At 39.5% G+C, this 17,707-nt stretch overlaps 3 protein-coding genes across 3 annotated transcripts; 1 reads left to right on the top strand and 2 right to left on the bottom strand.

Moving 5' to 3' along the window:
• Positions 1-6,008: 6,008 nt before the first annotated feature.
• On the bottom strand, positions 6,009-10,398 carry LOC121777661 (disease resistance protein RGA2-like). Its single transcript, XM_042174985.1, has 2 exons — positions 6,888-10,398; positions 6,009-6,303 (listed from the first exon to the last, which is right to left on the bottom strand). The coding sequence occupies exon 1, from the start codon at positions 10,251-10,253 to the stop codon at positions 6,900-6,902; it is 3,354 nt and encodes a 1,117-aa protein (XP_042030919.1). The 5' UTR covers positions 10,254-10,398; the 3' UTR covers positions 6,009-6,303; positions 6,888-6,899.
• Positions 10,399-10,937: 539 nt separating this feature from the next.
• On the top strand, positions 10,938-12,561 carry LOC121777666 (serine/threonine-protein phosphatase 7 long form homolog). Its single transcript, XM_042175002.1, has 4 exons — positions 10,938-11,148; positions 11,402-12,263; positions 12,335-12,421; positions 12,500-12,561. The coding sequence occupies exons 2-3, from the start codon at positions 11,407-11,409 to the stop codon at positions 12,354-12,356; spliced, it is 879 nt and encodes a 292-aa protein (XP_042030936.1). The 5' UTR covers positions 10,938-11,148; positions 11,402-11,406; the 3' UTR covers positions 12,357-12,421; positions 12,500-12,561.
• Positions 12,562-13,372: 811 nt separating this feature from the next.
• Positions 13,373-17,314, bottom strand: LOC121776966. Its single transcript, XM_042174102.1, has 3 exons — positions 17,092-17,314; positions 15,754-16,936; positions 13,373-13,436 (listed from the first exon to the last, which is right to left on the bottom strand). Exons 2-3 carry the CDS (start codon positions 16,929-16,931, stop codon positions 13,373-13,375), a joined length of 1,242 nt encoding a protein of 413 aa, XP_042030036.1. The 5' UTR covers positions 16,932-16,936; positions 17,092-17,314.
• Positions 17,315-17,707: the final 393 nt, after the last annotated feature.

The following is a 17,707-nucleotide window of genomic DNA, read 5'->3' as shown; positions in this document are numbered from 1 at the left end:
GATTTTGATTTTTTTTCTTTTCTGAATATTATTCTCAAAACTGTTTGCTTGGCGCTTGTTCATTTGTATACTTTCAATCTATATAAACACATTTTATAAATAGATGTGTTTATGAAGAGTCTTATCTAATAAATATCAATGAAAATCGAGAAAATTCTAAGTTTTACGCGTGAGCCACGACTAAGGTTAAAACCTAATAACATCATTGTGGTGCATGAAAAGGAGTAGAGTTTGTTGAGGCAGTTAGATTTGGTTAAGTGCAGTTAAAGGAATTAGTTAGCAGCAGAATTAGCTAGTTAATTAGGTGGTTATTAAGTAAAATAGCTAATCCTCTATAAATAGCATTGTACTTTTCTTCAATAGGTAATCAATTAATGAAATGGAATATCGTTTTCTCTCTTATCTTCCTCTCTCAATACTCTGCAACTTCCGGTGAATTCTCCGGTCAAGCTCCGGTGCCTTCCTCGGTGGCTGTTCAGACCCCAGCCGCCCTAGTCTGCACCAAGTGGTATCAGTTACCTTGTTCGATCCCTATCAATGTCGATCCAATCTCAATCGGCAGATCTGCTGCGGGTAGAGGAGACATTTCGCAACGCTATGGGCGATTTGTTCTCGAGGCTCGACGAGTCAATTCGGAGGCGTCATCAAGCTGATCGCAGGTACGATCGAACCTTGAAGGAGCTGCGGGATGATTTCCCTGCTCTGGATGTTCAAAACACTGCGTTGATGGCGAAGTTTAAGGCTGGTAGTGGAGGCGATTCTGCGGCTACTTCGATCGGATTAAACGTGCGTGCTCAATGCTTCGCGACACACCAATCCGAGCCGAAGGATAAATCGGTGGAGGAATGTATACCACGTTTCCCGGCAGAAATCAGTAACTTCATTGCTCTGAATGTCCAGAAATCAGCTTCTCCAATGCTTCCCCAAAATCTAAAAAAGGGGGAGAAATTTATGTTGGAGTGTATCACAAATTTTCCAGAATTGAAGCATGCCAATAGTAGCCCCTATTTCTCCAATCCAATGGACGAATTAAGGAGCCTAAAACAAACAGGTATGGTTTCCGACTACTACGATCGTTTTAATATGTTGCTGGAAAAGGTTGGCTACATAGAAGACCATTATGCTGTGTGTCTTTTTGTTAGTGGACTGAAGGATCCTATACAAAAATTGGTTAGACTGTTCACGCCTAAATCACTTGCTCACGCACTTTCCTTGGCTCGATTACAAGAGTCTTGTGTGAATTTTAGAGGAAATTATTATGCTAATCTTGAAGTAAAGGAGGAGGTAGCGATAGAAGACACTGAAAAAGAGACGAGGATGATGAATTCGACACAGACTGTGGAAGTGATGGAGAGGGTTTGGATGGAAGAGACTGAAAATGAGACGGTGATGATTTCCGAAGAGAGGGAATTAACAACTGGATGTGGATATGAGAATGTGGAAGTATTTGAGGAAGAGGTGTGGATGGAAGAGGCTGCGCAGGAGACGGTTGTGATGAAGTTGCAGGAGAGTTCTAGTCATAGTGAAGCACAACCAGCTGGAAATCTTGGTGAAGTACATACAGCTGCAAGGAGTCAGTCTCCTTCAGAGGTGATAGGGAAGAGGAACTTCGAGATACAGTCAGTTAAACAAGAGTTGATATCTCATGAATTGGCATATAAAATCACTACAGGATCAAATGAAGACATGTGCAATGAGGAGATTGCTGAGACGGAACAAGGGAAAGAAACTGCAGCTGCTATTGCTGTGATAGAACACATTGCATTAACAGGAAGCCTTACATTGGCAGAGGTGAAAGAGGCCAAAATGCTGTCAGAAGAGACCGTGAAGGAGGAGGAATTCTCACCTGAAGGCAGCCATGAGTTGATGAGTACAACACATGAGCCTAAGAGAAAGCAATACCTTGGGGATGTGACAATAACAAAGGCTACGAGCCAGAGGGAGTTTTTCCAGCAAGGTCACCATAAATATTGGGTGTCATTCTTGATTCGAATGAAAGGAGATGAAGGTGTTTGTATTTCTCCATGGCACCGGTCACTCTCCATAAGAAAAGTTTGCTCGCTGAATCTAAACTTGCTGGGTTCTTTACCCCTTGAGGAGAGTAACAGATTTTTCTTTCCATCACATCACAAGGGAGATGTATCTTCCTTTGGTCTTTTGGTATGGGTGCTTCTAACTGGGAAGAGTCCATATTCACACAATTGGGGGATAGTTGAGGAGCCAAGGCATCGCACAGAGCGACTACTTCAAGTTGCAAAGGAGTACTTCTACGAAACAGAGAGGTGTCTGGTGTATTTGTTGCGAATGTTTGGGAATGATATGGAATCTCTCCGTATTGCTTGTGGTACTAGCTTCAATGAGATGGTTGATTCTGGCTGTAAACCGAATATCGTCACGTATGGGATCTTAGTCGACATCCTCTGCAAGGCGGGACGCCCAGACGAATCAGCTGGAGTTGTAAATGAGATGGAGTTGAGAGGCTGTCAGCCAACATCTTTTATCTATAGTGTTCTGATTCATACATATGGGATTGAGAATAAGATTGAGGATGGCATTGATACATTCCTTCAATTGGAGAGAAATGGGGTGAAGGCTGATGTGGCTGTGTATAATCCCTCGATCAGTGCTTTCTGCAAAGTGAACAAGCTCGAAAATGCCTACAAAGTTGTGGATGAGATGTACAAGTTGATTGGCCGTTGGAAGACGGATTGTTCAAAGTTGCTCCACAGAAGACCATTCTTCAAGCTCTCGAAGGTCGTTCTCGAATTCGGGAATCGTATGAATGAGGGAATCGAACAAGTTCGGCATAAGATTGAAGTACCAAAGCATCGTACTGAGCGTGTCTTTCGGGTTTTCAAAGGAATGTTTCAACCTTTTGTTGAAGGAAATATGCATATACCAAACCTTGAGGACAAGGTTATTTGAAGGAGGGGAGATTTGGTGCATGAAAAGGAGTAGAGTTTGTTGAGGCAGTTAGATTTGGTTAAGTGCAGTTAAAGGAATTAGTTAGCAGCAGAATTAGCTAGTTAATTAGGTGGTTATTAAGTAAAATAGCTAATCCTCTATAAATAGCATTGTACTTTTCTTCAATAGGTAATCAATTAATGAAATGGAATATCGTTTTCTCTCTTATCTTCCTCTCTCAATACTCTGCAACTTCCGGTGAATTCTCCGGTCAAGCTCCGGTGCCTTCCTCGGTGGCTGTTCAGACCCCAGCCGCCCTAGTCTGCACCACATTGGCGCAAACTGATATGTGAATGTGTAACAAAATTTGATCTATTTTGTGTAAGTTAGTCGATTCAATGTGACATAATTTTATCATGCTCAACAAACACCTGTTATTAACCAATTAGCACTATATACCATTTATTAAATTGAATTATAAAATTTCACAACTCTAGTATTATTAATATGACTCATCTCAAGCTGTACAAAATACAAAACACTTTTGCAATATAGCTGCTATTTTTGATCATATAATATCTATCACTTGTGCTTCAAGGATCAAATGTATTGGCTTGTCAAATATCACGTCCTTATACTATACTAAGAAGATATTTTATATATTTTCTGTCAAATATCCCATGTCCTTATAATTAATAGGAAGATATTTATATAGCGTCTAATCACTTTTAGTTTAACTTTTTCTCTATTGCTGTCATATTTTCTAGATAATATTCACCGAAAATAGACCAGCTCACTTTTTCCTCATTCAAATAACCCATCACAACGATATAATTTTGACTCTTTTTCAACACTAAACGTCGTTTTAATCATTGATCATTTGTCGGTATAAATGTAAGTAGTCGAATTAAATCGAGACGAATATCAATTATACTAAATGTAACTCGATGTTTGATTCCTAGCATTTTTAATAGGATAATATCAATTTTAAACTTAGAATGCTGATCAATCTAATCAAGTTTGAAAATTGAATATTAAATTATGAAATTTTAATATTTTAAATTATTTTATCCGTGTACAGAACTATGTCCTTTGTGTTCATGAAAGTTTTTTTAGGTTTTTATTATTTTAACTAAGCAACATTATTTTAAACACCACCAATATTATTTTCTTAACATTTACTATAAGATAAGAAAAATTCAAGCCTTTTCATTTAATATAACTGAGGAAAAATTCAAATTTAAGTACATCGTCCAATTGCTATGATTCATTATTATATGTAAGAGTTATCTTACTTTATTTTTTATTTTAATATTTTTTTTCCAATTTTGTTTGTTTTATACTTTCGGACTTAATAGAATTCACTCGCAAAAACTTGTAAGATAGAATGATAGATGTATTAATTGCACAAGTTTACCACAAGCCTAACCCCTAACCACAGAATAAAAATTCATTTATTTAGAATTTAAAAAGTTCGAGAAAAAACCAGATATATGTTTAAAGTTTATGGATTTAAATACAAAATGCGTTCTTCTATCAAACAATGGCGTTTTAATAATCAATCGAATTGACCCACGGCATTTCCAACGAGCACGCAGTTTAATTTGGCGAATAACTAATTTAGGGGTTGTAATTCGAAGCTTAACGCAATCAAATCTTGAACACAACCAAGATCAAACCGGAACCAACAAGAAGACTATGCAATCGGTTGAGATGAGTAGAACTAAGAACAAAAAACACATGGAGAAACAATGGAGATCTTTGTTCAATATGTGGGAGAAACTCTTAGCTGACAGATGAAAATTCTTTCTCTCTTGCTCAGCTCGAAAACTAACTAAAACTCTAACTAACTTCCCTCACTTTTCATACTCAAATATTGGGAGGGAAATTCAAATTAGAAAGTTACAAGAATTGCACATCAGTCCCTAAACTTCATAAGTTGTTCAGTTTTGCCCCAATTCTATAACAGGGGTGATATTAGAATAACTAAAAATTCATGTATTTAAATATTTTTAAAATATTGGAAGAATACTAGAAAATGTTTAAAGTCCATATATTAATGGGTAAATAACTTTTTTTTGAAAACGCGATGGTTTGTATAACTCTAAAATGTTTAATAGTCATACAAAAACCACAAATTACATAAACATTGCAATATTTTTGACAATATCTAGCTATATTCAAAGCACGTTTGTTCCTTAAGTACTCTTTGAGTATTTGTTGCTTAGAACAAAGATCCTACATCCGAAAACAACGATTTGTCATACTTTTGATTATATTAATCGCCGTTATATATTCCAAAAATTAATATCGATAATAATTGTCTAAATTGTCGGGCCACAATACTCAATACCAATTACCTAGTGGGCTGTCGACATCTTTGCAGACATCCAAAATCATTTTTTATTTCTGTTTATAAAAAGAAAGAATAATGGAGTATGTGTTATACGGAGTATATATTATCAAAAATCTAAGGAGGTGAAAACTGAAAAGATTGAAAATATAAATTTGTTCACCCTAAATTTGAATTTGCTTTGATTTGACAAATGGACACTTATCATAACATTTGATCAAATTGTTTGGCAGTAAATTGTAAACTTTCTACTAATATTTAAAAATCTTCACGATTTTTTATAGTTTTTAAATGAAGAAAAGAATCGGCTTACAATTGAGATTTTTTAAAAATATTTATGATTGGAGACAAGTAATCTTTTATGAATATACAAGTTTTTGGGCCTTCTTGGTTTTAGGTTGGGACTCGAATAAACTTAGAGATGAAGCAAAATAAAGGTGACTTGAGGCGCCACTGCATGTAAGGTTACTTAACTTGCATTTGGACTCAACCTTCCTTTTCTTTGGGCCTCAATTAAACTTCCTCATGTTTTCTACTCAGTGAAGGAAATGAGAATGGAGGTGTATATAAAAAAATAAATAAGTGATCCGAACACTTTGTCACGTAGTGGGAACACTCTGTCACGTAGTGTGTCAATCACATAGACAAAGAAAAAAATGATGGAAAAGTATACTTCTACAATTTTGACTGGCTTGACACATTATGAGGCAACGTGTTAAGACCATTAAATTTTACTCGATAAATAAAAATATTTAAGAGAACGAGAGAGAAAGGGCATGAATCAATTAGTGATGGCAAAAAACTGACTATTAGTATGTGAATACAGACGCGGCCAACATTTACCAAAAATAAACAGATGGCCGAGACAGAATTCAGTCCTCGTCTGTTGATATAAACATTTGGATAATATCTTCACATTTGATATAAACCAGCATCACAATCACCTTTCCTATCAGAAATTAATTACACCACGAATTACTTCTCAAACCAAAACAAAGCCTTAGCAGCTTACTTAGCCAGTCCTTTGAGAGCGACATTGTCTGTCACTGTCCAAAACCACACGTATCAAAAAGAGAAATTAATAACAGCACGGAATAGTTCTCAAACCAAAACAAAGCCCCGTATAAAGATCCACTGATTTTCAATTAAGCAGCATCTGATCAAAGTGCTAACACCTAATTGTCCGAGCAAACATATCGTTATCAAAACCAGAAAACAGACATATATATAGATGATGAATCGGAATCTATTATTCGAGTTTCATAGCCTGAAAGAAAGCACAAGAGGATGGACGATTTAGCACAGCCAAAGCTACTTTTCCTGTTTTTAGTATGGCTCATTTATGATTCTCATATACGAGTATTAATTCATAAAAGAAAACAATGAAGAAAAAGAAGGTGCAAGAAAACAATTTACAGAAAATTCCGTGAAATTCAAACAAACTGTAGCTATAACAACAAAATCATATACTACTATTACTAAATTTCAATTAATTTATGTATGATTGGATGGTTCTATTTTGAAAATACATGCAAAACTAACCGCAGGCGATCTATAAAAAACAGAGAGCAGACCATAGCTTCAATAAATTCTTTTCTGAAACGGAATATGAAAAGAATATGATACTTACTTGCTACGACATTCAGACGGGGTGGCCATCGACATTGATTCTCAGATGGCGATGGTGGTTGCGCCACTCCAAATCAATACGTAGTTCTGGGCAATTCCATAGAAATAAATATCTTAGAGATGAGAGGTTCCCCAACCATTGGGGCAATTCTTCTACTCCTATATTCCCAAACTCTAACCAATCAAGAACAGTGAAATTTTGAACGGATTGGGGCAGCCACTCCCAATTTTCCACCCCCTTCAATTGTAAGCGAGTAAGCGAGTTGCAGCATCTCTGCAACATTCCTTCCACAGTCTCTGCAATGCCAACACTATCCTCTCTTGACCATTCCACACTCACATCTATCTCTAATGTATATAAGCTGCTAAGATCCCAACTCTCAACACTACCACTACTAGCAGCCATCAATTTAGGAACACCTACGATTTTTAATATACTGAGACGAGTAGATGATTTAGCGAGGCAGTCAATTAGCATTGGTAGATTCTTTAGCCTCCTTAATCCTATCAATGAGAGATGCTCAATTGTAGGGGCCCACCACTCTAGCATTTCACACGGCAATTCCATCAGCTCTCCGCATTCTGTAATACTCAGCCGACGGAAGATCCCCTGTGATTGTCTTGCTCCGCAACTTGGATTCCCAATCGACTTCAGATTCTCACAATCCATAATACACAAATACTCCAGAGAATTGAGGGTGTCTAAGCCATCTGGTAATTCCCTCAACAAAGGACATCGTGATAATGTCAAATATTTGAGATCCTGATTCTTAAAGAATAACCATTCTGGCACACATTCCAATGCCTCTAACTCTTCTAATCGGAGTGACGTTAAATGATTGAATGAAGTATTTATATACCTCACCTTCTTCAATCCTTCCAAAGAAAGAGACTTGAGATTAGGCAAGTGCTCCAGCCTTGGGATTTCCTCAATTTCTGAGCACCCAAAGAGTTTTATTTCAATCAAGTTATCAAGTGGTACCCAAGATCCTTGAGGCCCATCACGTACTTCCATCTTCTCAGCCCATATTGGAAGTCTTTTGCCTTTGAATCCTGAAATGTCCAACTTCTTCAGATTTGCATGAGGTTGGAGGCCTTCCAACACACTCTCATCATTTCTTTCATCTTCTCTATCATAAAACCATACAAACGCCAAATCTAATAAGTTTGGTTTCTGAAATATATTTGCTTTCAGAGCCTCTTCCTTATCACGCACCTCCTCCAGATTACAAATTACTAGTCTTCCTTTGAGATTCTTCAAACTTCCAAGCTCTTCAATTTGGTAGCCCTTTTTTTTGCCTACTGTGAAGTAAGGGAGTGTACGAAGACTAGTTAATCTCCCAATCTCCGCTGGCAACTTTGTATTATAACTGATATAAAGATGCCTTAAGTTAAACATATACTTCAACGTACTTGGCAGATTCTCTAACCCCCAACATGCTCTTAATGTCTGCAAGTGATGGAGTTTACCAATCCATTTCGGCAAGTTTACAATGTTTGTACGATACATATTCAGATTTCTCAAATGTACCAACTTCCTAATTGAATTGGGCAACTCTTTATAATCACCAGAAAGAGTCAGATTATACAGACATTCAAAGTTTGAGAATATAGTACCAGAGTTTCCACCTTCCAAGAATAATGTACGCAGAGGCTTGGCAACTTCTTCTGTAATAGGACTTGATTCTTTTTTCAGAAACATGTATCGCACAGGGGTACTGCCTTCTGCATTATTATGGGATAAAAGATAAGATGCAAGCTCATGCACAAGATCATGCATCACACACTTTGAAACACTTTCATAATCATCTTTCTCCGCAACTTGTAACAAAGAGTTTTGTAGAAGCACATTAAAATACATGTTACCCACAGACTCCATGTCATCTCTTCGGGTAGGTTGAAGAAACCCTTCTGCCATCCATAGTTCAATCAACTCTTCCTTAACGATTTCCAAACCTTTGGGGAAAACCGAACAAAACGTGAAACATTTCTTGATCGACGGTGAGGATAGGTGATCATAGCTCAATTTCAATATTTTCGAGATATTTTCACCTCCTTCATCATCCGAAAGCCAATTTTCATTGATGAAGTGCCACTCTTCTTCGGACTTACCGCGAAGCACTCCCCCGACTACATTGGCAGCTAGGGGCAAACCTTTGCATCTTTTTGAAATCTTTCTTCCAATCATCTCGAATCCTGATGGAACTTCACCATTTTTATCAAAATTTTTGGCTTTGATTATAGACCAACAATCTTCATCTGATAAGCCATTCAAATGATGAATACGAAATGGGTTAACAATGGAAGCAACTTTTGCACTCCTAGTGGTGACGATAATGCCATTTCCGTTAGTAGAAGTAACTCCCAGTACGGAGTTTATAAAGTCTTCCCATTTCGAAACATCATCATTCCATACATCATCAAGAACAAGGAGATAAGTTTTACCCTTGAGAGCTTCTTGAAGCTTTTCTAGGATATCATCTTTGCTGTAAACTCTAACCTTGAGAGCTTCTTGAAGCTTTTCTAAGATATCATCTCTGCTCTCAACTCTAACCTTGAAAGCTTCTTGAAGCTTTTCCAGAATATCATCTTTGTTCTCAACTCCATCACTAGCCTTTTTAGTCACCTTATAAAGTATTTTGTTGAAAAGACTAATTGCATCAAAAGTTTGAGAAACATGAACCCAAATTAGTGATCCGAATCGAGCCTTTACCCTTTCATGATTAAAGACTTTTCTAGTCAATGTAGTTTTTCCCATACCTCCCATTCCCACAAGAGCAAGGCTTGAGAACACCCGTTTCTCTTCCACCAGGTGGGTCTGAGTGAGCATGTGAACTAGTTTAGGCACATCATCATCTCTTCCAATAAAAATTGGATCAAGACTGATCGAATCCGTCTCAATGGAAGTATGAGCAACAGCAGCAGGTGCATTCACAATCATGCTTTGAATGCCAAGATCTGTTGCCCTTTTGTTCATAGACTCAAAAGTAGCATTGATTTGTTTGATTATGAGAGCCATATCACGCCGACGTGAAATTCCTTTAAAGGATGAGAAGCATGATAGTACCTTATCCTTGGATGATTTCATCTTGTGTACTTTTTTGTGGAGAAGATGATAGCTGAGTTCGTCCAAGACATTGTCAGCATCGAAAGCCACGGCTTCAAGCTCCCTCAACCAGATCTTGACAGCATCTTGGGTGATGGATTTCTTCTCAGCATCATTCAAGTAGGCTTGAATCATCCCCAAAGTCCTCTGCAGCTGCTGTGCATCTTCATCGAGACCTCGAAGCAGAGAGTACTCATCCTTGAAAATGTTGATCAGGTTTTGGACAAGAACTTCAATGGCTGCTGAAGACACTCCTTCCATGGTTTAGCAGAGATAGATTTAGAGAGAGAAAATGGTTGCAAGTTTATCGTTGAAGATGAAGAATGTGTGTATACTTGGTGATGGTATGCTAATAATGTTCTCACTCCTGCATTATGATCCTCATTCCTCACTCATCAAGTTACAGTTATTCCCACCACTTATTTCTTTCTCTCCTAAGCATAAAGCAAAGTGATATAAAGTTATAAAAGCAAAAAGGGAAACAAGTCATGTGTGATTTCTTTCTTGACAAAATCAATACAATCTTCGTTCACAAAATTTGCACTGTTTTGTATTGGAGTTCCTTTTTTCTCCTTCAAAATTTTGTGCATTTGGGTTCTTTTTTTGTTTGGGCTTGTTTTTTATTTGGGCCTCAATTAAACTTACCATCTTAAATGGAATTAAAATTAGAAGTATAAATATGAATCAAAATTAAGTTGTCCGAATAGGGTTTTTTCTTCTTTAGTTCTAGAGTACATTAAGCATTCCTCGTTTGTACTGCGTTTTTTTTTTGTTCCGGATTTGGGAGAGACGCATGACCCTCATGCGTCTCTTTTTAATGAAACGCATGACTGTCATGCGTCTTTTATAGGGACGCATGAGGGTCATGCGTCTCTCATTTTTTTTCCGTTTTATTTTGACGACGCATGAGAATCATGCGTCTTAGAAACAGACGCATGACGCTCATGCGTCTTTTTTTTTAAAAAAATTTGACTGGAGACGCATGATGCTTATGCGTCTTAGGAAGAGACGCATGAGCGTCATGCGTCTCTACTTCGAATTAAACCAGCGGCGAAGGCAGTAGCTCCTCACTTACGAACGCAGACAGCAAACACTCACGGAGGCGGCGATTTCTTCCTAGATTCGGCGAAAGAAGACGATTTCGACTTGTTTTCCGGTAAGTTTCGTTCAATCATTCTACTTGCCTTCCTTATTTGTTGTTAATTTGCATAGATTATTTAGATTTCCCCTAATGTTTGTAAATTAGGGTTAAAAACGAATAGCTCCAATTTGGTTGATTTTTTTGTTGTTTAGTTAAATGTCTACGATTTTAGTGGCTAAATTCATTCTATTGTATAATATTGGTATGTTTTTGATGATTGTCGTTGTGATTTTGTATGTTTTTTGGTTGTGATTTTGGTTGTACTTAGATTAGATGGCGACTTCAAGTTCTACTGGACATTTATTGTATGGACCCGAAGACCCGTCCGTGTTAAATATGCAAAAAAATCACATTTCAAATAAACTGATGAAAGGGGGAACAACCCAAGTATTTAAAGTCCGAAGGACTGAAAGTAAGACTTGGGACGCCGTGATTCACGAGAATGTAAGATATTGGCTTGACGTCTTTGGTTTCAAAGGCGTGATCGATTGTGGGAAGCCAATGAAGGTCGACAATGAGCTGATCACGGCGTTGATTGAGCGTTGGAGGCCGGAGATACACACATTCCATCTACCGATCGGTGAGACGACGATCACCTTGGAAGATGTGCAAGCCATCTGGGGCTTGAGGGCGGATGGCGTCGTTTTCACGGGTCGTGACTATCATGACAACTTTCCAGATTGGACCAGCAAGTGCCGCGATCTGTTGGGATGGATACCAGATTCTTCCACAGAGACAAAGCAAGGCGGTTTGCTGATGACCGCGCTGATCAACCAGACAAGGATGCCTCTGGGTGATGACCTGCCTACTTACGTATACATCCAAAGAGCACGTATCCATGCCCTAATTTTATTAGGAGGTCTCATTCTACCGGATACCACGGGGTGTAAGGTGCCATTTATGTGGTTGAATGGGCTTGGGGATCCGGAAGAGGTGAAGAATATAAGTTGGGGAAGCGCGGCATTGGCCTACCTTTATCATTATCTATGCGAGGCTTCCATGGATAAGAGAAAAGAGTTGGGCGGCCCTATGATCCTCCTGCAGCTATGGGCGTGGGAAAGAATGCCCACATTGAGGCCTGCGTTCATAGGACCAAAGGTGCACGAGCCATATACACCATGTGGCGCCAGGTATATATCGAAATTTTTATTTATTAATGCATATTGGGTGAATTTTTTTCTTACATCAATTTTATGTATAGGTGGAGAGAACAACGCAGATAGGAAATGCTCCAAGACACTCGGTTGAGCATTACCGTGACCAATTATCTCTGATTAGACCTGGCCAGGTGAATATTCTTTCGGTTTAGACTTCGTTTATGAACTTATTATGAAATTAATTTGGCATTTGCAATGTTGTTTTGTATTTTATCTGGACGCCGTACGCACCTTTCACACTGCCTGACTACTGCAATGATGTGAATGGATGCACCTTTCATCAACAATAGCATATGCAATAGGCAGACATTTCTTGTTTGCATCAACACCACAAGCAACAAGCAGCTTACCTTTAAATCTTCCTCGGAGGTGAGTTCCGTCTATTGTCAAAACTGGTTGGCACTCCTGGAAAGCATGTATAGCAGGCCCAAGTGCCCAGAACACGTAATAGAAGACTTTAGTACGGCCCTGGCTCAACAACTCGTTATGCCTCCACTCAACAATGGTGCCTGGATTCCTATACTGCAGTTCAAGCATGTAGCTTGGCAAATCCCTAAATGACTTGTAATACCCCGACTTTTCCTACCAATTTTTCGGCTTTGTTTTGTTCATCAAAAAAAAATAATATCATTTTGGGCCTATGACAAATATTCTTTTCCTATCCCAATTTATTTGTTAGCCCAATTCTTTAAGGAACTAAATGGGCCCAAACAAGTTAATTAAAGTTGGGAGAATTGTTTTTGGAGCCCAACTCTTCCATACTCTTCAATTATTCAACAAATTTACATCTCCCATTCCAGCCGTGAGAAATGCCTCCACTTCATTCAACCTCCCATGATCTTCAACCTCCCATGATCTTCCACCTTCCAACTCCCTCAATTAATCCTACAACCAAAAGACACCCCATTTAAACCTCCACCCTTTCACTTCTCTTCTCACTTTATACTTTACAACAAGAACAAAGAGAGAGAGGAGAAGAAACCGAGAGATGAGGGGAGAAGAAGAGTGAGGCAGCGGCGATGAGGAAGAGAAATGGCGACGTTAGAAGCGTGAGGGCTCCGGTTCAATCGAACGCAGCAACGTCAGTTCAGCGGCAACGATCCAGCAGTGGCGACGAACAGTGGCCCCCTTGCTGCGTTTTGAAAACTGAAACGAAAGAACATATTTTTTGAAGGAGAACTTATCTTTCGGGGCGGTTCGGAGTTGGTTCGGGGCTGTTCGGAGATGTTTCAGGGGCTGCCGTGTCGTTTCGAGGTTGAATCGGTGAGGAACGATGGCTGTCCGAACAGCAAACAGACAATGCAGTGGCTAATTGCGAATGACGGCGACGCTGCGAGACCTTCGACTGCACAGCAGCGACGACGCAGCAGCGCCGAGCGTCTGTGGTGGACACGGGTGACGAATCGGAGTCAGCAGCGGCGACGTCGGCGGCGAACAGGCTGACCAACGGGCAGTAGCCGACGACGACCGATCTGGACCGTGAGTTGCAGAGTTTACAGTGATGGAACAAAACGAATTGATAGAGAGATGAGTGATGGTGGTCGAAAGAGGAAAGGGAGCGACGGCGGAGCAGCAACGTTCGTACAGCAGCGTCTCACGGCTCTGTGCAGCAGCCAACAACAGCAACAACGTGCAGCAACGGGCCGAACAGCGATGGCACCGCTCGTCTGCTCGACGAATTCCGAACAGTAAGTTCCGACACGTTTTTGACCGACGGCGAGCAATACCGAAGAGCGAGGCAGCGACGGAGCAGCGGCGTCTGACAGTGGAAAACCTGCTTACGAACAGCGGCGGTGTGAAGAAGCAGCAGCGACGGAGAGACAGAGACGTTGAATTGGAGTTTTGAGACAGAGAGAGAACATGTAATGAGCTTTGGTAGAAAGAAGTGGGGGAGACAGAGACGTTGCTGTACAATATTTGGAGGAGGAGAGATGTGGTTTTGGGCTGCCCCATTTTAAGTTTTGGGCCAAGGAATAATATAAAGGATGAGAGCAATGTTATAAAGTCACATAGAATTCGGATCGAACGGGTTATCTCTGCGAGCAAAGTAAGATCGAAGAGGAGAACTCAAATTCAGAAAATTAAATGATCGAGGTGGGCTTTCTAACTAAGTATTTTGTGGGCTTTCGAACTAAAGTATTTTCAAGAGCTTTCGATTTAATATATTGGTTTGAGCATCTTTTTATGTGACGAAATATTTGTGATTGCGATTATTACATGATTATGTGATTTTTGTGCTTAAAGTGAAAGGGATTGTCATGTGTTGCGCTGTATAGCTTTTTGAGTGGTTGTGAATTGCTTGACTTGTTGATATGATGTGAGATGATGCTCGACCTATGCAGAAAAATGATTTATGTTTCAAATACGTTTTTGAGGAAAATAAAGTTTGCAAAGGGAATATCATGCCATGCTTTTGTTTTGAGAAATGCATATCTGTTTGTTTAGCAAGGGAATTGTCCCTACTAGACCTATTGAAATCGAATTCGGGTCTGACTAGGGAGTGAGTCCCTACTCAGGCTAGTGTACACCAATGGAGATCGTGAGCCGTCTTTTGGGTCGGCCGGTCTAGTGATCGAGTTTGCGGCCACAAATCTCGTTTCACAGTATGTTGTTGATGTTGATGAGGTTGATGTTGATGAGATTGATGTTGATGTTGATGTTGATGATTATTTAGTGGGGAGTGAGTCCTTACTATGAGTTTAATCGAATTCGGGTCTTAGCAAGGGTGCGTCCCTACTCGGACTAGTGTACACGATGAGGACCGCGAGTCATCGAATGGGTTGGCCGGTTTTCGTGCTCGTGGAAAGTGGCCCCTTACACGGCACCCTAAAGAACAGATATGGCAGTTTCTTAAATAATCAAGGAGAAATGGTTGGTTTGAAATGATGAGGAAAAAGGATTTGAGGATGAGTTGAAAGTTGTGTTTGAAATATTTTTAGTGTCTCGGGCCTTTTCAAGTTAAAACTCCGAGGTCACTCAATGGTGGCATGATATACACAACTGTTATAAAATTGTTTTGGCATTTGTTCACTGAGTGCATCAAGTACTCAGCCCTGCATGTTGTTTTTCTTAATGTGCAGGTTGAGCGGTGACGAGCGCGGTGGGTGTTGAGCATAAAAGTGAAGAATGTCTTTTAAATGTCTAGAATATGTTGTGTCTTCATACATAACATTATTCTACTCTCGAAATGCTTCCGCTGAATGTTGTTTCTTTTGAGTTTATGTATTGTTGGGATATTTTCATTTGGAGTTGTCAATTGTTGAAATGATACTCTGATTTTTTTTTGAGATATTCCCATTTGTTTCGAGCTATGGTCGATTTGTGTTGTTTCCCCTTTCTTTCCCGCTTCTTTAATCCTCCCCTAGTCGCGATCAACCGTGTTTTCTATCCTTAGAAAATGCGGGCGTGACATGACTCCTCCCATCCACCAAATACAATCTCTAAAGCCCTTCTCCGTGCATACCATGCCTTCTTATAACTGACTACCACATGAAATTTGTCATGAACAAAATTTCTTACGGCGGCGGCACTAAACTCGGCAATTTTTAGCAACTGATGGCGAATACACAAAGCAATCATTGGTGATGAAAAGTTAGCATGTCCTCTATCATTACGATGACCTTCACAACTATGGCGTCCCCGCCACTTCCTAATCTCCCACATATCATCATGGGCCATGTATGTAACAGACACTTCCCACCGACATTCATTCGCTTTGTCAGCGTCGGTCTCGCTGATAATAGCTGTCCCATCTTCTGTCCTCCCATTTGGATATTTGCACACGGCATGCCACCTTCTTAATTTACTCTCAACCACCCTAAATTGCCGGTGTTGCCTCAGACTCCACATAGTAATAGCAGTCTTCACATGCAGCTTGCTATCAAATTTTGTTCCACCATTAATCCGATATGGGTGTTCTTCATCCCAGTACATGGTACTGCGTTCATTACCAACTTCAGGTACCTCAGTACGACCACTTGGCAGTTTGCGAAAATATTTCAACCCAGTGTGAACATATTCTGGAAGTGGTTGTTCACCTTGTACGACGGGTTTATACACTACCTCCTCATCACTAGAGTCAGCACCGGAATCATCACTTAAAATATCATCAGACGATGATGACGACAATTCTGGATCTGCAAGGTCTCCTCGTACAACATCAACATCAGCATGTTCTTGTACATTCTCTTGAGTATTCAATCCAACATCTGCAACGTCTGTTTGCTCATTCATACCGCAGTCGATGCTCATAGGTTCAAACCTCGTAGATGAACCAACACCATGATCAACAATTGGTGGGATTAAGGCATTTCCAACAGACGAATACTCAACAAATAATTCAATATGCCGAGTAGAATTTAGAGCCGCATTGAACATATAAAACACACTTTGATCACTGTCAACCGCAGTACATACATAACTCGTACCGGTACCCAAGAAACAATGCCTCCAAGATATTTCGATGAAGTGTTGGTTGGAATCTATTCTTATCTTAGCACATATCATTCCTACTAATTCAGATAATGAAACACATGAATCCAATACGATGGAAGCTCTCGCACGAGGAGGATCATAACAAATGCCCACATGAGGAAGTTGATATATTCTACCACCCCAATATAAACTCACGAATACTTGCATGATTTCTGCAAAAATAAATATACAAACCAACAACAATTAAAGATAAATTTTTTCAATAAACCCTAAAATAGTAAGTTTACATAAATTTTTCAAAAACCCTACTAATATGCAAATAAACAACAAATAATGGAGCAGTGTTGAAAGATTGAAGGAAACTTACCGAAATATGACGGGAGTCGCCAAGAAATCGCCAAGGAAATCGCAACCTTTGCTGTCTGCGTGCGTGAATGAGGAGCTACTGCCTTCGCAGCTGGTTTAATTCGAAGTAGAGACGCATGACGCTCATGCGTCTCTCTTTAAGACGCATGAGCATCATGCGTCTCTAGTCAAATTTAAAAAAAAAAGACGCATGAGCGTCATGCGTCTGTTTATAAGACGCATGATTCTCATGCGTCGTCAAAATAAAACGGAAAAAAAATGAGAGACGCATGACCCTCATGCGTCTCTATAAAAGACGCATGACAGTCATGCGTTTCATTAAAAAGAGACGCATGAGGGTCATGCGTCTCTCCCAAATCCGGAACAAAAAAAAAACGCAGTACAAACGAGGAATGATTAATGTACTCTAGAACTAAAGAAGAAAAAACCCTGTCCGAATACATTATGCATCAAGAACCTCTCACTTCTATCTAAATGGTGGTGGGAATCATTAGCAAAGACCGTTGTAGAAGGAAATTGTAGAGTTTTATCACAATACATATTGGAGATTTCCAAATGATGAATGAGAGCACGCAAACAAGAATACGAGGAAGTACATGAGGTGGCCACAAGAGAAA

This window comes from Salvia splendens, chromosome 18, assembly GCF_004379255.2.
Source record: "Salvia splendens isolate huo1 chromosome 18, SspV2, whole genome shotgun sequence".
Taxonomy (NCBI): Eukaryota; Viridiplantae; Streptophyta; class Magnoliopsida; order Lamiales; family Lamiaceae; genus Salvia; species Salvia splendens.
The sequence above is the reverse complement of the archived record's forward strand: the minus strand, read 5'-3'. Positions and strand labels throughout refer to the sequence as shown.

Bases quoted from the DNA above. Each gene is read 5' to 3' on its own strand.
- LOC121777661 (XM_042174985.1), bottom strand. From the start codon at position 10,253: ATGGAAGGAGTGTCTTCAGCAGCCATTGAAGTTCTTGTCCAAAACCTG.
- LOC121777666 (XM_042175002.1), top strand. From the start codon at position 11,407: ATGGCGACTTCAAGTTCTACTGGACATTTATTGTATGGACCCGAAGAC. The intron at 12,264-12,334 runs GTATATATCGAA...TTTTATGTATAG, and splicing joins TATACACCATGTGGCGCCAG to GTGGAGAGAACAACGCAGAT.
- LOC121776966 (XM_042174102.1), bottom strand. From the start codon at position 16,931: ATGCAAGTATTCGTGAGTTTATATTGGGGTGGTAGAATATATCAACTT. The intron at 13,437-15,753 runs GTATGCACGGAG...CTTTCGTTTCAG, and splicing joins GTCAGTTATAAGAAGGCATG to TTTTCAAAACGCAGCAAGGG.